This window comes from Oryx dammah, unplaced genomic scaffold (assembly GCF_014754425.2).
Source record: "Oryx dammah isolate SB20612 unplaced genomic scaffold, SCBI_Odam_1.1 HiC_scaffold_6, whole genome shotgun sequence".
Lineage (NCBI taxonomy): Eukaryota > Metazoa > Chordata > Mammalia > Artiodactyla > Bovidae > Oryx > Oryx dammah.
The window spans coordinates 27,722,222-27,747,001 of record NW_024070190.1 but is presented as its reverse complement, the minus strand read 5'-3'; the positions used below and the strand labels follow the sequence as shown (position 1 = coordinate 27,747,001).

The window sequence follows — 24,780 nt, the reverse complement described above, 5'->3', positions numbered from 1 at the left end:
CATACATGTTTAGATGAATGAAACTTTTGATGTCAGCAGTTATGGATAGCATAAAACAAGAAAGAGGCTTTATCATGAGTAGCTCTCTGAATGATTATCAGATAATTTTGAAAAAAAAAGAGAAGGGAATAATGATGTTTAGAGGTTATTTCACAAATGACTTTGCATCCATTAAACCATTTTTCATTATTTTTCTTGACTCCATTCTGCTATAGCAACTGGATTTTATAATCTAATGCATGAGTATTGAGAAAGTTAATATTTAATAATGTAGAGGTAACATGTTCACATCTAGAAAGTAATGAGTGTTCAGTGTTCTTGGGTGTTCCGAATAGACAGGCATCTGTTTTCTGCTACTTGTGATAACATAAGACAAAATGAAATTCTCACGTAGAAAGGTTCACAAATGGGCAATTAATATTAACTTTACAAAGAAAGACTGTGTTTGGAACTTGAAGCCTTTTATAAACTTATACTGTCCTCTGCAGTTCCCATACATGGATACATCTGTACACACAGATGCTAAATATCAACATCCAAGATACATGGTTTTTCTTCAGATTTTTAGTTGTCCTGGTGTAGACATTCAGAGCATGTGGGCAATAGCCAAGAAGACATTTAGTAGCCTCACAGAAGAACCATTCAAATGTATCCCACTTTGGTCACTATAGTGGGTATTGGTGAATTTCTAAGAAAAGAGTCCTGCCCGCTTCCTTTGGGTCTTTAGGAGAGTATAAAACTCTAATGTAGTAGCCAATTCTTAGCTTGCCAAGGTCCCAGTTTTATATATAACAGAGATCTTTAGGGAATCACTCACGCTGCCCAGAATGTAGTGTCCTCCGCTAAGACAGCAACGAGCCTGAATTCTTTGGTGCATTCAGGGCAAGCACCCTCAACATAAACTTTAGAAAGAGCCAACAAGAGGGCTGAGTGATAGACTAACAGGAAAATGCCTTTGGAAAAATAAGAAAGGTAATAAGAATTTACTTCCCAGACATCTGAGATTAATGTAGTTTAGGATAGAGACTTTTCAGAATGTCATTCCTGGAGTACTTCTCTGTACTCTTCTTTGAAACTGGTCACCTGTTCTCTTGTGGTGTTACCTGTTCTACATGGAGACAAAAATGGAAATAATGTCTCATCCCAGTGCCCAGGGCCATAGCTACCGATGCGTACTAACTAGAAATTAAATCTGTAATTCCTGACTTATATAGGAAATATTAGACTGATTTTATCCTCCTGACATGCAAATGTATAAGGAGATGGGGGTGGAGGAGGGCTGTCCTTATTCCAAAGGTCCATTGTGATGGCTGGTGGCTCAGTTCTCAGTCTGTGCTTTTGGTCTCCTTTTTCCGTGTTACACTATGACCCCAGCAACTGTCTCTGGCCCTTTCTACATGCTGCTTAGATTACTGTAGCTTTTTAAAATCTTCTGTGGGATACCAGACTTCTTTAAAATATTATATATATATTTTATTTATTTATTTATTATATTTATTATATATATATATATTAAAGCTCTTTGGTGCCAGTTGAAAGCCTGAAAAGTTTAAAATATGTGATATCTAAAAGACCTTATGGGGAGAATTTTCTGGAATTTTCTGGAGGTCTTTTGTTGGTTATGACTCAGAATTTCACTATTGGATAGTGGGTTCAGTTTTGCCCCAAGATGGTGATGTCTCGAGTATGTAGTGAGGGGCTACAAAATATTGATGTAGGAAGTTGTCTGCTTTTGAAGGAGAATTTGCTCTTTGGGCCTATATGGTGTCCATTACACTGTATTCTTGAACAGGTTTATCTTTGAGGAACCTACCCTTAAACTGTGGTGCTCTGTGTGGGCCAGTTACTGCCCCAGCGCTCAAACTAGACCGAGATCCAGGTTCAGTTGAGTAGTGTTCCTTTTCCTCTGGCCGCAGAGGTTGATTCAGGGATAAGCGTGTAACCCAACAAGGCCATGGATTCCCAGATTTTGCTTGGAACTTTCAGGCAGCAGAATTTCTTTCTGTTGTCTTTGAAGATGGTCTCATGTAAATCTGAAGTGCCTGGTAAGTCACCATGTGGAGAAACTGAAGCTGGCATGGAGGAGAACAAAGCTAAGAGATTGGAAACCCCAGTGATAAGTTTGAGTGCCTGGCTCCAACCATGTGTGATACTGTGGACCTTTGCACTGTGTGATAAAGTCTCTCTTCCCCATTTACTTTCCTGAAGAACTTTGAGTTGGATTGTTTCATTTAGGATCAAAAAGGTAATCTTTTCTTTCTGAACTGTTCAACAAGGGAGATTCTGTAACCTACTGTGGAAATCAGTTGCCCTAACATAGTCATATAAACCAAGAATTCTTAATTATATATGACTGTAATCTCATTTTCTGACAGTCTCTCTGTAGTGTGAATAACAAACTACTCTCTCAACCACAAAAATCCAAAGACAAAAACCTCTTTATAAAGACATCTTCATAAGCTTGAATATTGGTTTTCAATTGTTCCTTCAGTCTTCACACTAAATATGTTCTTTATTATGCAACTTCAAAACTAGTTACTTCTAGATATGTACGGCAAGTGTAAACCCTGCTGAGCCATGATTCAATATGAAAATTTGTTATCTGACCATCTCCAAAGACTTTCTTAAAGATTTTATTCTGAGTCAGTCCTGTCCTCTGGTCCTAAAAGACCTGGATAGATGGTGAGGAATGATAGATGGTGAGGAATCTGGTGAATGAGTTGCATGGAAGGTCCTGCTGATTTCTTCTATTAAGACCCCTTTAATAGATAGGGACAGGTAACTATGACTGGAGAAGATTCCAGTAGCATTGGGTAATGTAAACACAGGTTCTCTGCAGAGAAGAACCTGCACTTTGACTCCACATCAGAGAACATGGAGCTGCTTGCTTCTCACCTCCCTTTCTGGAGCCTAAACCTCTGCTTCCTGCCCCAAGATGGAACAGGCTGTAGTCAGCACCCACACTGCTCACATTCCCTTCTCATTGTTCCCTCTCTCCACAGGTACATCTGAACATGCAGATGACTTAGCTCCAGTTACGATGTAAGAAAATACAGAATATCTAAGTCACTTGGCCTGGTGCTATAAATATGTTGAGAGTTGGGGGACCCAGTGTGCAGCTTTTCTAACTCATCCCAGCACTGCAGTCAAACAAATCAATTCAGCCTTCAGAGGGGCATCCATTGCCTTGTTATTATGTTTGTGTAAAGTCTTGGGGTCTTTGATCAAAGAATGGCATTTCAGGCCAGGCCCTAATCCTCACTGCCTTAAGGTGTTTAAATGAGTTAAAAAAAAAAAGTTGATAACAGCTGGGACTTAAATTTGCCTTTGCCCAGCTTTTGTTTTGAAAGGGCTTCCATTATCCGTGGCTTCCCTTTTCCAAGTAAAGATGGATCATTGGGTAAACCAAAAAGGGAAAGAGGATCTGGGAGGAAATGGGCGGAGACTCTGAATTAATCTTCTGAGGAGGAATGTTTGATCAGCGGGGAGGAGAGAATGGAAAGCTCTGATGCTGACAGCAGGCACCTTTCTGACGAGGGTGTGATTGGCACCTTTGAAGCTTCAGTCGGGAGCCAGTGTCCACTGGGTCAGGGCTTCCTCTGTCTGTGGGTGGTGGTGTTAATAATGTGCCAACTGGAAGGATTAATTGCAGACAAGCAGCAGGATTACGAGGAGGGCTCCTCAGCTCTAAAAGGAACAGTTCGAGGAAAGCCTCTGATCTGTCAGCCTTAGAGGAAATTAGTGGGAACAGACTAGAGAAGGCGGGGAAAAAAAAAAGGCATTTAGGATATTAAAGCGAAATGTGAAGGAGGATATTGAAATAGGGCGAAAAGGGTGGGGGGCGCTGATCTCGAAAGGCAGCGTCCACCTCTTCCTAGTAGGAATTTCCGTGATTTGTCCAGATTGCACACATGCCCTCTCTTTACGGCCCAGTAGAGTGGACCATTGTATATAGGTTGCAACAGGTTAGGGAAGGGTTACAGTGTAATCATGGCTGCACCCAAGTTTGCTCTCCACCACCTGGCAGCTTCAGAATGTCCTGAAACTAAGGCTCCCTGTATAGTCTTAAAACAAGTCAGGGCATTAGTGACACCCTATCTGCATTAGCTATCTATTGTATATTTTACTTCTTACCCTTCTGGTTCAAGTCGGGATGTTGCCAATAAATCCTGTGTTACCATTAAAGAGGCCATTCATCACGCTCCCTAATGTGATTAATCAAGATACACCACAGTACCCTTAAAATGAGATCATTTTGATAAATCATGTATGACATGAAAAGACTTTATTCCTTTTAAGTGCAATTTAGACAGTAATTTTTTTCCTCATTTATGATTCATGGGAGAAACATGGATAAAATTCCCTTGCACAGTTACACCTTATCTACAGCAATAACTCAAAACTGCTTTTAGATGAAAATTCAGGGCCTTATTCACCAAAGCTGAATGCCAGCTCATTATTTTCTGGCGTTCAGTAGTCCAAAAATAATGTCCGCACATTAAGCAGCATTCTCAAAAAGCTGGAATTGGCCAAGCACCAGGCACATCAATTATACTCCATCATCCTTAATAAGGAAGAAATATCAGATGTCCTCTTGGAGTTTTTTTGAATCAGTAATGCTCAGCCTTCACCTTCCCAATTTAGAATGATTTGGAAACCAAAATGGTAGTAACAAAAAAGTATGGAAATTTCAACTGTTTTACATGACTCTTCTCTCCTGTTGCCTAAAGCTCAAAGGAGGTATTTTTCTTTCTTCCCATGTGGGTCATGCTTTTTTCTCCATTCGCTTTTTCTTATTTCTCAAATGAAACTCCCATTCTTTTCGGTCTGAGTTTTATTTTAAGCTGCCCTATCTGTGACGTGGGCTTCCCCCTCACAGCTGTCACAATAATTTGGGAAGCCATTTTCATAACCTCCAATAGAAAAATAATTTGAAAATGTGCCTTCTGGTGAGATCCATCAAGTTTAAGATCACATTTTTGGTTTAAAGTCAGACACTGATGCTATTCATTAAACTGAAAAATGACTTGTTTTCCACTAATATTGAAATAAACTCTGGATGAATGTTAAGTCATGCTGGCACGCGCTTAGATAGAAAGCAAAAGGAAACACAGATCTATTTAATTTGGACATGCAAAGTCAACAGAGTTTTAGGTCTTTTTGGAGACAGGGAACCAGGAAGACTGGCCGAAACAAATGTGAACAATTAGAAGTTCCTTTGCCTCTTTCACAGGATGAGAGCATTTAAAGAAGGGTTCACTATTTCTGTGGTTTTTCATACCCCCTTACCTACGAATAAGGGCATGTAATTTATTTCCCTGCTGTTCTTAGGGGTTTATTTTGGGCAGTGGATCAAAACCCTGTGTGTGACTGTGCTTAAGTAACCCAAGAGCGCTCGTATCCTGTTTTTATTCATACAACACAACGAATGCAAGAAAACGGAAGTTTACTTGAGATATCACATTCATGCTGGTGTCCCTGTGCCTTAATCAAGTAGAAAGTGACACGAAAGATTCCTTGTGTATTATTCACATTTAAATAAAATTTCCCATGTTTTTATTTCTTTTCCAATATTAAGAGCAAATTAAGAATATAAGACCATTAAGGCTGTACTTACCTTCTTTAGGTTTCCGTTTCACATTTATGACTTTCTATTTTTTGCTAAAAAAGATCAGTAAATTTAAAAAATATGCATGTATCTCATTAAAAAGTTTCCTGGTTCTAGCAACACTCAGCAAATCTCCGAAGAATGCAAGTTTAGAACATAAATATTTTAAGGCCCCATAAAATTGGCAGTGAATATTTTTTCCCCTTAATACCATGTTCATTTCATTCTGATTTACTACCACGATTTTACTTTCCAAAGCGACTTTTAATACAATACACAATTATTTCATATGGGGTTGGATAGGTCACCTCATTAAGCCTGCCAAGATCAGGCCTCTAGTGATCCCCACGAATATCCTCACATTTATTCCTAATTAAAATGGCCCTCCTAAATTGTCTCAAGTTTATCAATACAAATAACAAGCTGAGGGAAATAACCACCAGTGAGAAGCTGGCGAGGCAAGGTGACCTGATCACAGACCTGAGGCTGGGCCAACGGTGGCGTCTGCAGTGGTGCCCTGCCACCTGTTGGCTTTGCTTACACATAACAGGGTATTGATGTCCCTCACAGCAGTGCAGTAACCTTCTCTGACCCCTGTCCCAGTTCATCACTCCCCAGAGAAAAGAAGGGGCCATTTGAGAATTCCAGGCCTCCTGATTTCCCCCATCTTTCATTTCCTTGGCCACATGTTTCTTCTGCTAATACTAAAAATTTATGGCCAAGCACATTAAGGGCAGCACAAGTCCTTTCCTTCTTCTGGATTATTTCAGAGTTTCCTGTCAATAAGGAAATCCAAGAAGATGTATCCTCAGTGGATTGTATGTGACAGTGTCTGCTTCTATCTCAGGAATCTGAGGCGTGATGGATACACTGTCAGTTTTGAGGGATGGTGTTTTCTCCATATTTCCATTATGAACCAGGCTGTCATCTCCTAATAAATTTCTTGCATTGGTATCAATTTATTTTTACAAGCAGAGGGTCTGATGTATTTGGGAAAGGCCCTGACAGCAGAGCTGGCCCGGCTAGACAGACCTGGCTCCACCTCGTTTTGGAAAACTACTTTAGTTCCAAGGACAGAACTTGACCTGCAGCCCTTGAGAATTTAGGGAAAAAAAAAGCTCTCTGAAAGGAAGAGAGACACATGAGGCAAGTTCCTTCTTTTAAGCCAAAATAAATCAACCTTGTTGGAATACCATGACATAATATTATTTCTAAGACAGCCTTGCAAAGCCAGATGAGAAATGCCATATGTTGTTATTTACTAAAGACGGGCCATCACAGTAATGCAGGGAAGCTATGGATGAATTCACATTGTAACTAGCTAAAGATCTCATGACTTTTGTCCACAGAAGGAATCTCGGGAGTGCCTTTCTGTTTGACAAGTAAGGGGGAGAGTCCATTCATGTACAGATAATTGATTACACATGTGTGTATGTCCCTGTTGTAGCTACTACGAAGGGTAGGAGAAGCCATAAAACCTTTGCCCTACCTTTCAAGACACTTAAATCTAGTTGAAGAAGTAAGATGTTATACAAAATTAAAGGAAAAATAAGTATAGTTGATATTTAATGAGCAATGCTAAGATCTTTGTTTCTTACATTACTCTTTGCCTTTAATGTGAAGAAAGGTCATATAGCGTCATGATTAAGGCAGTAACGACTGCTGCCTGGTTTTGTGACCCAGCTCTGTTACATAACTAGTAATCCAAGAACCTACTTAATTTCCCTGGGCCTCAGTTTTCCTCATCTGTAAAATAGGAATGGGATTTAGACTGCCTCATGGAACTGTTGTAAAGACTCAATAAATTAATATGCAGAATGTATTTAACATAGTTTCAGACACAAAGTAAGCACAAGTAAGTAAGTGTTATCAATTTTTAACTATCATCATCATTATAATAACTGTTTTTGTCATTATCATTTTATAGTGAAGGAAAGTATAGTTTTAAAGAGTTTATTGTCCAAGGTCATACAGAGGATGGTGTGTGGATCGAAGTCTTAGGCAATAAGGCATCAGGGCACAGGAAAATGAGAAGTAGAGCATATCCAAATTGTAAATAAGTTGACAGAATCTTTGAAGCTTAATTAGTTTTTTCGTACTATCCTTTTAGCACCAAACATACCTTAGATGTTATATAATAAATGCTATATATATATATAGAGAGAGAGAGAGAGAGAGAGAGAGAGTGGTATGCTGGGAATGTTTAACAAGCAGCTCTTTGGAAAAAAATATTATGCATATATACATGTACATAGCTTTTTGTAATTTGATGTATATAAAGGTTGAGTAGTACACAGCTTACAAATAAAATTAAATAATCCTTTTGGTTATAAATTCTAGTCATCTAATGCAGTCTTACCAAATATTTTTGGTTATTTTGAGCAAACTTTCATATCTATTGTCAATATAAGGTTGCAGTTGATGAATAAGTATAGTTCTGACATGAGCATCAATTATATTCTTTTCTTACTATGTCAGAACTTCACTCTTGTGTGAATGGCATGAGCAACTGCTTTACTGAGTCAGATAATAGTTTTTGAATATTTGAAAAATATTTCCTCAACTTTTTGGTGCTATTCACAATGTAATGGCTATAGATACAACATAAAACCTTTAAGTTTAATCTGAATAATTCATATTTTCCCATCATTTTCTTAAGTTTAAAAAATCAATAAGATAATTAATCACTAATTTGTAGCATTTGCCAATTTCTGGTGTAAATACTTCCATCATGGCTGATGTCAGGCTACCAAAGTCATATCACAGAAGAGTTGGGAAGAGCTATGAAGTGCTATATATTACATAGTATTTCTTCTATGTAAATATAATAAACATGAATAATTTCCAGAGCATAAGTAGTAGTAAAGTTTATAAAACAGAAAGTACTGAGTTTGGATATATATTTCCTTTACTTTTAATATTATTTATCCAATCACAAGTATATATAATTGAATTTTAAATAACAACTGTGTTTATCAACTTAAATATGGCATTCCTGAAAAGTTAACCATTGGCTTTTGTGAGCTGGTACAGGTTGACCATAGATACCATTCAATCCCTGGGTTGGGGGATCCTCTGGAGGAGGACATGGCAACCCACTCCAGTATCCTTGCCTGGAGAATCCCATGAATGGAGGAGCCTGGTCAGCTAAGGTCCACAGGGTTGCAAAGAGTCGGACATGACTGAAGTGACTTAGCACTAGCACTAGAAATGTATTGCTTATCTCAGTATATGTACTAAACCCAAGAAGGTTTTCTTCTCTAAGTACCTTTGAACATCAAATTCATTGCAGCATGGTTGGGATTCAGGCTGTGAAATCAAGCTGTGTTAGTTGGAATTCTAAATTCTCCATATACTAGCTGAATGCTCTCAGGCAAGGTGTTCAATCTCTCTAAATCCCAACTGTCTTACTTATAAAATGATAGTAATAATGATATTTCTGTCTTAAGGTTGTTGAGATAGTTAAATGAAAGAGTGTGCTTAAAATGACTCCATATAAAGAGTGCTCGAGAAATGAGACACATATACATAATCATATATAGACTCTCATGACTTGGGGGTTGTAATATATTACATTCTGTTTGAACATAGGACACAAACTAAATCCTCTGCAAGGATTAATGATTAGCAGCAAAGTATTAACTTGCATTCTATCATATTTCTGTGGACAAAGATGACTGTTTCTTTAAAGATAGGTTGTTCTACCTTTAAAATTACCCAAAGTATTAGTAAATTCTCTCTCACTTGATAATCCTTTCTTAATGCTTGGAGAGGTTGGTTTGTTAGGAGCTGCAAGGCATTCACTATTAACACCGATCTTGGTCCCTGCACCCAGGAATTTAACAGTCCTGCAAAAGAGGCCAGACAAGAGCACCATTGGCAGTAGCAGGAGGCAAGGTGGAGCAATGGCCAGGAGAGGAGTATCGTAAAGACCTTGGGGTCTCTGCTGCCGAGAAGATGTGGAACTGGCGAAACTCCTTGGAGTCTGAGAATCAGGCTGACTTGGCTTTTAATCCCATGGTAGATTTTAGGACTGTATGGCCTTGGGCATGTGACTTATACTTTCTGGGTCTCAGTTTTCTCTCTTTGCGGATGAGAGTAGTGATAGGATATACGCATACACTGGGAAACCATTAGACTTAGAAAGCATTTAGGAAACATTTGTTCCTATCCCACTCCATGCCCCCTTTCTTTTCTGCCCCCTTTTCCTTCCTCCTTAACTCCTATGCTCCCTCCTTCTGTCATGTCTCCTTGTCCTCTGATGGGAAGGATTGGAAAGATCAATTCAGTTCAGTCCAGTCACCCAGTCATGTCTGACTCTTTGTGACCCCATGGAGTGCAGCACACCAGGCTTCCCTGTCCATCACCAACTCCCGGAGCTTGCTCAAACTCATGTCCATTGGGTCGGTGATGCCATCCAACCATCTCATCCTCTGTCGTCCCCTTCTCCTCCTGGCTTCAATCTTTCCCAGCATCAGGGTCTTTTCCAGTGAGTCAGTTCTTCGCATCAGGTGGCCAAAGTATTGGAGTTTCAGCTTCAGCATCTGTCCTTCCATTGAATATTCAGGACTGATTTCCTTTCGGATGGACTGGTTGGATCTCCTAGAAGTCCAAGGGACTCTCAAGGGTCTTCTCCAACACTGCAGTTCAAAAGCATCAATTTTTTGGTGCTCATCTTTCTTTATAGTCCAATTCTCACATCCATACATGACTATTGGAAAAACCATAGCTTTGACTAGATGGACCTTTGTTGGCCAAGTAATGTCTTTGCTTTTTAATATGCTGCTTAGATTGGTCATAGCTTTTCTTCCAAGGAACAAGCGTCTTTTATTTTTGTCCCTTCAGTCACCATATGCAGTGATTTTGGAGCCCCCAAAAATGAAGTTTGTCACTGTTTCCATTGTTTCCCCATTCATTTGCCATGAGCTGATGCGACTAGTTGCCCTGATCTTAGTTTTCTGAATGTTGAGTTTTAAGCCAACTTTTTCACTCTCCTCTTTCACTTTCATCAAGAGGCTCTTTAGTTCTTTGCCTTCTGCCATAAGGGTGGTGTCATCTGCATATCTGAGGTTATTGATATTATTCACGGCAATCTTGATTCCAGCTTTTACTTCATCCAGTCCAGTGTTTCTCATGATGTACTCTGCATATAAATTAAATAAGTAGGGTGACAATATACAATCTTGACGTACTCCTTTTCCTATTTGGAACCAGTCTTTTGTTCCATGTCCAGTTCTAACTGTTGCTTCTTGACCTGCATACAGATTTCTCAGGGGATACTTGATGGAAAGTGTGTTGTTTCACATTAGCCCTGGTAGGATTTTAATTTTTAAATATTTTAAACCACCAAAAGCAATGGCACCATTAAATAAAGTTTAAAAATCAAATCATTGCAAACCACGTTGTTCACAAAAATCTTTCCATCTTTGCCTATTAACTTTTACCCTTTTACCCATTGCAAATATTATGTTAAATATAGCAATAGATATATCAATACTATTCTTATATTTACTGTGTTCACTTAATATTGTTTAATAAAATTTTAGCATATTTAGTTTATATTTGATTACTGTAAATAATTATGATTATTTCCATAATGTTCAGTATTTAGATGGTTTTTTATTATATAAATATCTGCTAAAATATTTTGGAAACCACTACTCTCGATGACTGAAAAAGTCTTTTACAGCTCTATGACTTGATTATTTGTGTAAAGGTCCAAAAAACGCCCAATCTATAGTCCTTTTCTTTTTTCTCCCAGAAGTATTTCAGAGCTGCAACTCTGTGCCTAATGACCTTTTAGGCACTAGAGAACTAGAGCCCCTTTAGATCAGATAAAAACCATGGCAAACTCAGAGGTGGTTTTCCCTGCAAAGGTCTTCCTGATTCCAGACAGCCTTTGGCGCAGCCCTCCACTCAACCTGCCCCTTCAGACTTCTGCTCTGAATTACACCCCGGCCCCACCATTCAGTCCGCTGAATGCTCAGCTCTTGATCTGACTGCCTTTTGCCCAGTTGTATCCTTTCTGGTCCTTTGGTTCCTGATTCACCCTCATCCCTTTTTACCCTTTATTTTTCTCTCATTTTTGTTGGCTTCTGTCTCTGGACAAGAATACAGTTACTCCTGTTCCTCCACCTTCCCAACACATTGCGTCTATGGTGGGGGGGGGTTCCTGTCTTCACACTGGAAGGCGTGGTGCCTCTCCCTGTGAGCAGGTTGGAAGACTCCATCTTTAGGCTGATACTGTGGCTTTTAATCCTTGAGATGCTGTCAAGTCTTTACCTCTGCTTCTGGCAACTTGGCTCATGCTTTTGTGTTGAATTATAATCATGGTATATAGTTTTCTCTTTGACATTAAAATGTTTTATTCATTCAAGCATTACACATTGACATCTTTCTGTATTTCTGGCAGCATGTTGGGTACCGGGGTTAATAGTATAGTTAATCTCAGAAATTTAATAGAGTTAATCTTGAAAGCTCTCTGTTAGTATGAAGAAGAAACAAGCAAGAATGTAATTACTGATCCTTGTGTTCAGCTGTCATCATAGAGGTTAGGGTCAAAGTTCTGGATGATGCAAAATATGGGGATCAGACTATGAGTTGGTGACTCTTACTAACCAGCATTAATCATGATTCTTTTTTTTTTTTTTTTGATGAGTTGTGAATGCAACTAAGGTCCTGATTTTATTTTTCTTGGTATTCTCTGCAAAGGGCCTGGCATATAGTAGGTGGTTATTAAATCCTTGATAACTAAATGAGTGACGCTTTTTCTTATGAGAGAAAATAAATGTCTTTAGAAGAGTCAGCTTTATACCACAGTTTCAGGGAATGAATTGTGATGAAAAGCGAAGATTGCTTTTACTTGAAAGAGGCTGACAAATTTCCCAGATCTGGGATCACTTTATGCAGTGTATGATTTAAGGGTGAGTGAGCGTGCCAGAGCACTCCACTTGAGCTGAGTGATGGGGAATGAGTTGTGGAGCTCTGGTCTTAGATGGTATTTTGTGAAAAATAGTTGGAGATTTATGGCTATTAAACAACTTTGTAGCTGCCCCCTTCTTGTTTTGAAGCCTGCCAAATATCTCCTCCTGTGGTCTGTATCATGTTCCTTCCGGGCATCCATGATATTCAGACATATCCACTGGAATGCAGGTTTCCGTGGAATGCACCCAATGGGAGGGGGCTTGAATTGTACAGTTCATCAGAAGACATTTGTTTTCTGGAACCGCGGAATGAAATTCTCACTTTGCAAGTCTCTTACTGTATTTCGTTGAATCTTTTCCAGTGAGGTTGCCAAAGTTCTACCTTCCTTTCTGCATGATGGAAATTGCAGAGCACAGTATATTAGTGACCATTATCATTATTGATGTGAGTTTAAAAAATTATTAGTAACTCTCCAATTGTGAGTAGGAGACAAGTACGAAAACCTACATATGCTTTGGCCAATCTTAAGTAGAAAGACTTACCAGGTAGAATAAGCATTTTAAGCCTTGGCATGAACTGGGGAATTTATATTTATTGCTGTTTATCAGCTTTTTCTATTCTGTTGTTACGTTCAGTAACTTAAGAAGAATTAGCACTGGGATATTTCACCAAAAAAAAAAAAGCCAACCAGAGATGGCCTTAATTCATTTTGTGCAAGTACTGGAAAACTGTTAGAGATAGCATCCTCTAATTATGGGTTTTCAACATCAGATGTATGGATTAGGTAGAAACAGGAGCCTGTTTTTTCAATTTTCATGTTTAATTTTGAGAAATTCAAAAAATGTAGAAAAGTTTTAAAAATAACAAGCATGCTTAGTTACCCTACAGGATTTGTATTTTCTAATATGTTGTTATTTTTTTTTTCAAGTGTTATGTTTAAATAAAAGAAATAAACCTTTCGTGTAAAATTTCAGCTCCCCACTTTCCATTAGCCCCAGTTCTGTTACTCTGCTCTCTGGTAGGGGCAACCATTTTCATGAGTTTAATATTTAACTTTTATATTTTTTAAATCTTTCCATGTACACATGAGATCAAAGAACTGCATATTTACATAAATAGTATCAAACTGCATTCACCATTTGTGACTTGCATTTTCACTTTGCATTAAATTTTTAGACCTATTCAAATTGAGATCTATAAATCAGCTTTATTGCTCTTAAGTGCTAAATATTATTCTGTCATATGAATATACAACATTTTATTTATCCATTTTCCTCATTGATAGATATTTGAATTATTTCCCATTTGTTCTGTTGTAAATAATGCTGCAATAAACATTGTTTTATGTTCTACCTTACAGACCTGAGTAAAATTTTCCATAGTGTATATATTTTAAAAGGAATTGCAGTACCAATTTTCAGTTTTATTAGATATTGCTAAATTACTCTCCTAAGTGGTTGAACCAATGTACATTCCCACTGGCAAAAGATGAGAGGTTAGGAGTTTTGTTGCCCTTGGTTCTCTATGGCACTCTTTATTATGAAACTTAAAAGTTTGCCAACTATGATGAACAAAAAATTGTACTTTGTTTTAATCTGAGGTGCTCTTAAGGCTAGTGAATTTGACCATCTTCTCTTTTATTTATTGGCCACTCAGGTTTTCTCTTCTTTGAATTGTCTTATTTGTTTTTTTGTCCATTTTTATTACATTTTTATTTATTTAGAGACAGATATTCTAAATGCTAATATTTTATTGTAGATGTTACAAAAATCCTCTAATAGGGAGATTCATAAAGTAAAATGTGAAAGTGTAATTTTTTGCCATGGATGGTTAGAAAATTTGCCAAGTACTTAAAGATTTGAGAATCATTTGTAGTTCTGAGGAGTCTGATTTACCCCAATTTTCCTGATCCCATTTTAGGCATATTTGCTTTATCCACATAAAGGAAAACATTATTTAAAAATTTCCACTAATGTTTCTGTTATCTCATTCTTGATATACTATGAGTATATTGCTTCAGTTTCAAGGGTAGTTCTTTATTCAGGGACAGGTAATGTGCATATTTAAGACACTGTTTTATCCACTTCTTTCATATGATTGTGCTTTTCTGAATCAAGCTTCTAAGCATAATTTTCAACATCACTATTAAAAAGATCACATGGACTTCATTTTGCTAAAAGTCAAGTCAAAGAACTGGTATTTAGAATCTTGGTTTGTAGAAGTTTTCCCAAACATCCAGCCACGAAAGTCTCACCAAAAGGCATAGTTTGCAAAATTGTTCTCTTCCTGGAGTCTTTTCCATGACTTGAGTTTATAAATGGACACTGAGCAGAAAAGTAATTAAATGCTAGGCATAGAATGATGACTGCAAAACAGAATTAAAGCCACACAATTTTTGCTTTGACTAAAACTGGAAATAAAACTTAAATCACTATTTTACTCTTGGTTACAAAACTTGAATGTTTTGCCCAGTCAGAGATATTTGCTGAAAGGTAGTTTCTCCTAGTAATTTTAGGAAAAGCTGTCATCAAATTGTCAACAGCCCGAATTGAGATTAAAAGTACCAAGAAACATCACAATATGGCAACCTAAAACTCGTCCTGGATTTTCAGGCTTTTTTAGCAATGAGATGGAGCAGAAACATTGACAGGGAGAGAAGCTCTGGCCTCTTGCAGAGGAAGGATAGTAGCTCTGTGGAAGGACAACCCCCATTGCTCCTCCCCTGCCTCAAGCAGGAGCAGCATATGAATAGACGCCATACTTAGAACATTATCTTTGTGTCTCATTGATCAAATAGGGAAGCCCTATTGAGCGCCGAAGAATTGATGCTTTTGAACTATGGTGTTGGAGAAGACTCTTGAGAGTCCCTTGGACTGCAAGGAGATCCAACCAGTCCATTCTGAAGGAGATCAGCCCTGGGATTTCTTTGGAAGGAATGATGCTAAAGCTGAAACTCCAGTACTTTGGCCACCTAATGTGAAGAGTTGACTCATTGGAAAAGACTCTGATGCTGGGAGGGATTGTGGGCAGGAGGAAAAGGGGACGACAGAGGATGAGATGGCTGGATGGCATCACTGACTCGATGGACGTGAGTCTGAGTGAACTCCGGGAGTTGGTGATGGACAGGGAGGCCTGGCGTGCTGCGATTCATGGGGTCTCAAAGAGTCAGACACGACTGAGCGACTGAACTGAACTGATTGATCAAATAGGGATTACGGGAGACCTTGAATGCCAAATGGAGAAGCACCTGGTGATTCTAGTGTTTGAATTTTAATCTAATTGCTGATTGTTTTATATGATTACAGCATCTGAAAAAGTCTTTAGGTACTTTTTCATATGTTTTTCTTAGCGACTGAACTTTGATCTTTCTGGACCCAATACCCTTGGATCAACCTTTAAACACAGTATATTTCTCTTGCTGCTGGAGTTAAGTAATGCTACCCCAAATCTGTCTCTACCTTAGGGACGTAGCTTCTGCTTTTGCACCATTCAGAACTCTTTCTCTAAGTCTCCACTGAAAGCAGCTTAATCAAACATCTCAAATGTCAGAAACAGAGTTTAAAGGGTTTTTCTAGCAAGTAGGTCTAATCTCCTACTTAGTTTTGATTCCTATAATGTCTATAATCTCTTTGGAGAAAAGGCCTGCTCCTACTAGGGCAAATATATCCATAGAATGCATTTCCTTTTCCAGAAAGAAAAATGTAGCATTAATGAAATTTACTTTTTCATGAAGCTTGGAAAGGTTGTAAGCTTAGGATTTTGATCCTAGCAGATGTTCTTTTTAGGATATTAAAAAAAAAAAAGTAGTGTTTGATTCAGAAGTCTCAGTAAGAATTGCAGTAGTGATGCTTTGTGTTCCACGCTACCTCCCTCTGAATATGACATACTGGTCAGAAGCCCTGAGTGACACCTGGCTCTCCAGGTGTGGTCTTTCCTTACACCTTAGCCCTCATGGGTGTAGCACTAATTAGAGAAAGAGAGCAGCCTGGGTCACCCCATATCAAGGTGGATGGTTAAATAACTTTGCATGTAGGAAAAAAAAGCATCTTCACAAATAGATTTCATATCATTTTCTCTCAGCCCTCCAAATGGCAAAGTTTTGTAGATAATCATTGTACTTCAAATTTCAGATGATTTTTTTAGTGCTTTCGTTAAATGTAGCCACAACCCCAACTGCAAGGTCTTCGGTATCACGTATGCTTCTTTAGGGTCACTTCATGCTGCTTACGTCTTCACCTTTCCCCTGTCTCCATGCCGCACTGGGCCCAGTAAACCAGCCCTGTTTGTCCTATCCACCCTGCAGGCCGAGCTCAGCCTCTTCACTGGTTCCGTAGAAATCTAGGTACAGTAAGTGTTTAATCTGTGGGAACTTTGGGTAGCAATCTATTGGGGAATAACTGTGACAGAAATCTAAGTCTGCATCATTTCCTGCCCTCAACATCTCTTTTCCTTCTCCTCCTCAAAATTCCACTCAATAAGCAAACCATCCCTGTCTCAGATCCCTTCTACTGGTACCAAGTCCCCTCAAAGCATTGTATTTGACCCAACACTTACCAAAATATTATCTCAACAGAGACAGCTCTTGCTTCCTAAGAAGAGCCTAGGTCCATAACATGTTCTCCCAACCCAGATCCCAAGGAGAAAAGTTTGGTAAACAGAAGTGTTTAGTTTTTGGCGTTGCTCATGTTGGTGTACTTTTTTTTCACACAGGCCTCCAGTGACAGCGTTGTTGTCTCTCCTAAGAGCCGCTACACACCCCTGCCTTCTGCTTCCAGGGAACTCACCAGTCACCGAGGTAGGAACCTTGCTTTTTATTGCATTTTGTGGCTGCAGGGAGAGATACCAGACTGTGTGGAGCTCGGGGATCATTACTGCTGCCTTGGCACTTTGGATGGAACAAGTGCTTTTCAAGTCTGTGATGTGAAAACCATACCTGTCAAGCCTAGTAATTTTGACTCATATTAAATAGAATTTAGTGGCAGTCTATTGGGAAGGCAAATAGGTCTATGGTGGAATATAATTTTGTGTTTTTTTTTTTTTTCTTTAAGCAAAGAGATTATCGCACTCAAAAGTTACAAAGGAGGTCATTACCTCCAGAGAAAGTGGTGGAGAGAAATTGGGAAACTCACTAATATTTGTAAAAGTGTCACTATTTGGGAGTATTATAGTTGAAATCTGTAATTTCAAAATGAGTGAACTCTACATTACAGCTAAAAGGATAGAATCAATATGCAGTTTTCCTTGAATCCTCTGATCCTTGAAATTTTAATTTGGCTTACCTAGCTCTTTCAAAGCCTTGAATTTCTATTGTCATCTCTAGAGTCTGCAAGGAATATAGTTTAAACATGTTTTATCTCCAACCTGGCTGTTTAAACCAAGGACCATGTGATCAGTTTTGTTGTAATTGGTTAGGACAGGAAGAGGCCATGTGATGTAATTTGTTTACCCCTTTTTATTTTAGTTATGATCATAGTCATATTTCATAGTTATGAATCTACCTTCCAAGGGTAAGTAAGAACAGGCTTAAGTTGAGGGCTCTACATACTTTTAAACATCGCTTCCCCAAGCAGGAAATTCCCCTGGAAATTCAAGGGACACTGAATAAGGGCTCTTCCAGCTTTGTCATCCAAGCTGCCTTGCAGAATGGGTGGGCAGGAGCCAAGTCTGTAGAGATTATCAGAAAGTGATGGAACTGGCCCTCTAGGGAGACGTGGGGGCTTTGGGTAAATGACACACTAACATTCGGTAGGATTCCAGGTATCTGTGACTTGGACTTGTGTTTTCTGTTTGATGTCTGGATTCTGTGGAGTTGGTTTAATTAATTAATTAATAATCAATATTAATTAACACATAATTAATATGCATTGGTTTAATTAGGGTTCAGTTGTGATTCCATTCTGGATGTGTGCAATTTGTGAAAATCAATTTTGCTCAACGTCAAGTAGCATAAATAGCTGCCAATGTGTTTTTGAGGGGCGTGAACAGATCTCTTCTGAATATTCTTATGAAGGTTTTGAGTATATCCCTTTAGAGACTGTTTTTCACAGGGGGGATTCCTCTACACAAATTATTATACCCTGTCTAGAAGTAATAACAAATTAAGCCTTGCATCATAGTCTCATGGATTTATTTATTAGACTCTTGTATTTGAATTGATTGAGTTTGTGTTGATTACATGAATAGAAACTGAAGTCTCAGAGCCCTCAAGTCTGCTTCAGTTCATCTGCCCATGAAATTGAGATTTCACAACAGGAGGACTTGATCAAATAAGTGATAGTCATCAGTAACAGAGCAAAGGTCATCTGTCATTGTAACAGTAAAATAAAAAATCTGAACGTTGAAGAAAAGGAATATAAAGCAATAAGTTTTGAAGATACTTGGGTAATACTTGGAATACAGAAAAATGCCTAGTGTGGTCTGGGTTAAAATAGACACTCTTGAATGACATCAGAGCATAACACCAATGGAAAAAGTGTTGTTTAATGGAAGCCAAGACAGATGTCTTGATTTTCCTGAGCAATTAATACACGTTTAATACATTTGTTGCCTAATCATTGGTAAGTACTTGGATGTTGAAAAAGCAAGTCAGCATCATGAAATGATGGCCAGGTCTTTGGACTTACGGTCATGAGGAGACCGGAAAGAGAGAACCAAAGATGCCCATTAGGCTGAATTACTATCGGGAAAATATAAGACTAATATATTTCAGCTTGGGTTGAATCATGCAGTGACAAATGAGGAAAACAATAGTTTTCAGCACCAGAATGAAACCACTTAATGACATTTTGTTTTTTTTTTCTTGTATTTAAGTTAAAGAAATTATTCTAAGTTTCTGATTCCTTAGATCACCAAACTCCTCGAGGGTCATTTGTTAATATTTCCATGGAAATGGCCTACAAACATTTATCCAGAGAGATACTTCCACATTATAAAGGCAGATTACACCAATTGTTTCCCAGGTGAAGTCCTCCATGATGTCTGAACTCAGTCTGTAAAGTCCTAAGTGGAAATTCTATTTGCAAATAATTTTTGATTCATCTGGTTCCCAATCTCTTTTCATTCCGCACCAGTGACTACACAAACTGGTAGGTGGTAGTTCATGTACAAATTGCTATTTTTCTATACATGCCATTTTCCCTGTGCTTGTCCTTTTATGTAACTTCCAATATCGAGTTTGCTAGGCCAGAGATCCATGTCCTAAGGACTGTAGATTCAAATGCAAGAGAAGTCTGAGCTCAGAATAATGATCAGGAGTCAGGGGACTCTATTTTTCCATCTATAATGTATAGATAATCCAAACCTCCTAGAGACAGTGATGCCCAGTGCTTTGTACTTCCTCTATGAGATGTTTAATTATTGTACCTTCATGAAATTTCCCCCCTTCTTTATCTCCTTTGTTGTTGTTCATTTGCTAAGTTGGGTCTGACTCTTTGCGACCCCATGGACTGTAGCACATCAGGCTCCTCTGTCCATGGGGATTTCCAGGCAAGAATACTAGAGTGGGTTGCCATTTCCTTCTCCAGGGGAATATCCTGGACCAGGAAGTGAACCTGTGTCTCCTGCATTGGCTGACGGATTCTTTACTGCTGAGCCAGCTGGGAAGCCCTTATCTCCTTTGTGTAGTTGCTTATGTTCTGCTTTATATAACACAGGTCAGGTCTGTGTATGTCTTGAAGTTCTCATAAATGCACAAGCTCCCTGAGGGGCAATATAGATTCTAACTCTTTTCTTTCACATCACTAACTCCTACTCAGGTATAAGCTGAAACACCACAGCTCCAAGGAAAGCTCCTCTGATCCCACTCTATCCATTTGTATTAGGTCAGTTTTCCCTTTTCAGGGGCTGTTTTCCTGGATGGCAGCTTTCGATGGAGATCGGGGTTGGATGGAGGTTGGAGGTCCTGGTGTTTGTTTACATACCACTGTATCTTCAGTGCCTGTCACAGGACCTCCTACTTAATCAGAGATCCATAAATATTTGTTCAGTAAATGATGAGTGATAGAAACCCAGGGGAAAGGCAGTAACTTTGGTACCTCTTGTTGTTATCTAAGTACCTGGTTGCACATATATTACAAGGTAACTTGATTGCATCTGAGGAAGGAGACCCATCTGCCTTTGGGGGTGAGCACATACTGAAGGGAGAGGCCAGTCTTAGAAACGGCAGACCTCAACTCTGTTGCTTTCAGAAACCCAAGTCATCTTGGATGGGAACTCTATCTGTTGGTTCATTGCTAGATAGCATTTAGCCATATTGCATAACTTCCAAGTAGATCATTATTTTGAAGTCATAGTTTGCAGACTCTGGTGTTTGGCTGATAGAAAGAAATAGGATGAATTAAAGCAACTTATGGAATTCTTGTACTAGTACAGAAGCTCTCAGAGAAGGGACTGGACTCTCAATAAGATGCAGGTTGTGGTAAAGATAGACTTTTAGAATAGTCCACTTAAAATCTCTCTGAGAATTCTCCTCTAGTTCTGAGCATGTCTTGAAAATATGGGGACATGTTGCTGTATCAGTGATGCCAGCTGCTACCTAGTGATGGTCTTCACGGTACATCTTCAGTGGGTAGCCACATTTATGAGGAATGTTGAAATGTTTGTGAGAGAAATGTCTCTTTCAATATATCCTGGCCATAGGATGTACCCCCGAAAGCTATATATTGCTACTTTCTATCTAGTAGCTATTAGAAGTAGAATTTGCATCTTTATTAACCAGTGTGTATTTCGGGAAAACATTTCTATTTAGAGCAGAGACCATCAATACACCCAATAAGGTGCGGAGGGTAAATATTACTGTTCTCATTTAACAGAGGAAGACACCCCCAACAATTGTTAGGAAACACTGAATCACTCAGCAACACAGGAAAGGAAAATATCCAGACTCTGTGTCCTTGGATCCCAGGCCATCCCAGTTATTTGTCCTTTACACAGGATGCGTGAAGCAGATGCAGGACTCACTGTGGCATTGTGCTGGGGGAAAGAGGAGAGAACGTACAGGAAAAGGCACAGCCTGGAGCTGTCCGCTGTCAGGGGTGCATTCCCAAAGCCTGTGTGAAGGCCGTGACAAAGTATGGCATCCTTGCCTGTTCTGTCAAAAGAATTGCCTGTTACGCCTTTCTGACACCCTTTTATAAAAAAATTACGAATCTATACATGCAGAAGCAGAGACAGTTTGAAAAGCCAAAGAGGAAAATGCTCTGGTACCAGTCTGAATTCAGACAAGGAAAATTTCATGCACACTATTCAAATTACGAAAGACTTTAATGTAAGGAATGAGAGGCTTACACGTGCAGGAAAGGACTGACAGGGCATGTGTGACCCCGAGTCTCAGATCTGAGACCTGTGATTCTTAAGAGCTTGATGGACCATTTCTGTGCATCTCAGAAATCCTTGGGCGTCTCCTACTTTATCAGTCTGCAGCACTCAGTTCTTCAGACTTTATGGACTACCCACATGTTGCCCTGCCCCTTCTTTCTGGATTTCCAAATCATACTGTCTCTCTCTTTGGCCCACTCTAACCAAGAACCACGCACAGAGGGGATTTTGGGAAATGTAGATTCTAGTTTCTCCTCTGATCTGTAGAGAAAACCTCTGGAGTGGATAGTGGCAGTGCCCAATTAAAAGAGACAAGTCGGCACGTCTACCGTAATCCTACCTTGCCAACAGTTATCATGGTGAGGGTCTCATTCCAGTTGTATGCACACACCCATTTTGCAAAGTAGCTGCAAAACTAGTGAACAACCCTGAATTATTACTACCCCCACCTCCCAGTGATTAAACAACCCGGAAGATGTACCATAGTTAGCTTGTCATATTACACACTGGACCTTAAAAGTATGAAAGAGAGCAAGAAGCTGAGAGGAACCTGTTCTGAAAACTTGCTTGGGGATGATGACACCCTACTTCTATGAGTTGGTGGAAACCTTGCCATTATTTTTATTGACACAGTTGTAAAAGCTCGTCCTCTTCTCCAAGCAGGGGCTTGGTCTATTTGTATTGGGAATTGATTGCTGGGACTGTCACAGAGTGATTTACATGGCAGCTTATCATAATTAGTTATCATTTGCAGTTTCCTTAATGTGCATTGCATTTTATGCTTAGCAATTGATTTTTCTGTATTTCTCCATGAAGCAGCTCAATGAGTGTCATCCAAAAAAGAAGAAAAAGACAGAAAGAAAAACTGCAGGCATTTTTTATTTTTATTTTTTAAACAGTTTTAGCTTGAGATATCATAAAACACATTTTCACAGAAGTCATAAATGCAGAGAGTTTTGCTTTAACTATTGAAATAAGCCAAAGTGAAATGAATCAGAGGAAAATTAAATGGATATAAATGAAGATGTGTCAACATAGGTGAAGATGTTTGGGATGGGGAGATGTTGGCCACAAAAACTGTATGCCACCAAGCAGAATGCTTCCAGGAAAGCTCAAGATGGGGCTGCTTGATAACCAAACTTCATCACAATTTGTTTTAGCTTATAGGATTTGAAAACAGTCTTTCTCCTTCAGACAATTTAAAATCCTTTTTCTATTTTTCATATTTCTACCATCTTGCTAAGGTCAACCCACAGGGAATGTGAAGGCTTAAGTAGACTTGATCATTATAAATGGAATCTACACAGAATAATAACAAAGACTCAAGGGAAATAGGTATATTTATTTGCTGAACTCTTACCAGTTCAGCAACAAGAAGTCTTCTTGCCTATTGCTTGTTGGTTTTCACTGACCATTTAAAAAGATGGTATAAGCAATCCCATGGTTATGCTGACTCTGCCAGGTAGCTCTCACCTAAGATTAGACTCATAACCAAGGTGACCTGTTTGTTTGGGGCCTTCTGTTCTCCCAGAATATTTTGATTAGTTTTTCAAGGGAGCTAACCATCAGATGATTTCTCAGAAAATGTGATTGATTCATTGAAGGTTCAGAGAAGCATGATGGATCCAGCTTTCCCCTATGGAAAGTAGATGAAAGCTGTGGATAAAAAGAAACAAAGAGGTGAGTAGGGATAGTAGCAGAGGGAGAGGGAGAAAAAGAGAGACAGAGAGAAGAAAACTGAAAAAGAAAATGAAAACTTGGCAATTGCTGTGGGAGCACCCCTCCCCGAGGACATGGTTGGTCTGTGGGTCCTGCTAAACAACTGCATAGTCTCGGCTCCCCTGTCTCAGATTCTGTGTGCTCTGGCTTTGCCCTCTATGTGTGGGGGCAGAGTGTGTTGGTTCCCTGTGCAGAGCTATTATTAGCATTTTCTAATTATGTAAAATACGTTCCTCTGATGACATTTTCAACAGAAGCCCTCACTTTAGTTTTTTCTTCCCTTCATAATGCTTTCATGGGCTTAGAATCTTGGTAAAAGTCTCAGATGCTGAGAGATGCTTAAGTTTCCTTTATTTAATCGAGGTGACTAGTGATTTGACAGTAGTGGTTGACAGGTTTATTTTATCTGTGTGGCAGCAGGAGTCTATTTTCAGTGTGTGCGCTCTGTACCTAAGTAACAGGACTTTACTAAGTGCTGAATAAATTGTACTTTCCTTTGATTCTAGACCTTGCTGAAATGGTTTAAAAACTCTAGTCTGGGTCATCAAATTCATCTCCCTGCTGCTTTGCAGGGTCAATAGCTTCACTCTGTGCAGAGCAAGGCTGGGTGGATTGGAATGGAGGGTGGTGTAGATTAAAACTTCCGCATATATATAGATAGATGTGCATGTGTGCTCTCGCTGTCTGGGAAGCTGTCAGTGATGGAAGAACAAGCCAAGTGGAATCTGAAGATGGATGAATCTGTTAGACTATTACCAGGACTGGCATGGACTTTAGCCAGGAACTTGAAGCAACCTCCTTTAAGCATTTGAAATCCATAGGGGTCCATTTCCTATCCTTTTTCTCCAAGGATGATTTTTCATTTGCAGTCTCTGTGATTGCTTTATTTCTACTCTTTGGGCAGAACTGTGGTGCACTCATAGACACAAAGGGGCTATGGACTTGGTTCTTTCATTCCAGAAGCAAAGCAAGGAGGGGAAAATGGAATCTTGCTCCACACTCCCAACAGTAATAATCCTTACTTCTGTAGGATGAGAAGTCAAAAGGATAACCCTTCCACCAACAGATAGACCAAGTAAAAATAGTGGCAAAAATACGGCCCTCTATTTTTTTTTTTTCAAAGGAGGGTCTGGAATTGACAGTTGGAGATGAAATGTCCTGAAGTTTTGAAGATGTGGGCTGGTTTTTCTGCCTTCCATTGCAAGGGAAGAGCT

At 39.1% G+C, this 24,780-nt stretch overlaps 1 protein-coding gene across 1 annotated transcript in view; it reads left to right on the top strand.

The window, feature by feature from the left end:
- Nucleotides 1–24,780, top strand: part of LRMDA (leucine rich melanocyte differentiation associated) — a 1,143,538-nt gene that overhangs the window by 901,562 nt on the left and 217,196 nt on the right. Inside the window, exon 6 of the mRNA XM_040242346.1 lies at nt 17,243–17,327. Within this exon, the coding sequence (XP_040098280.1) occupies nt 17,243–17,327 (85 nt within the window). The remainder of the gene's footprint in view (nt 1–17,242; nt 17,328–24,780) is intronic.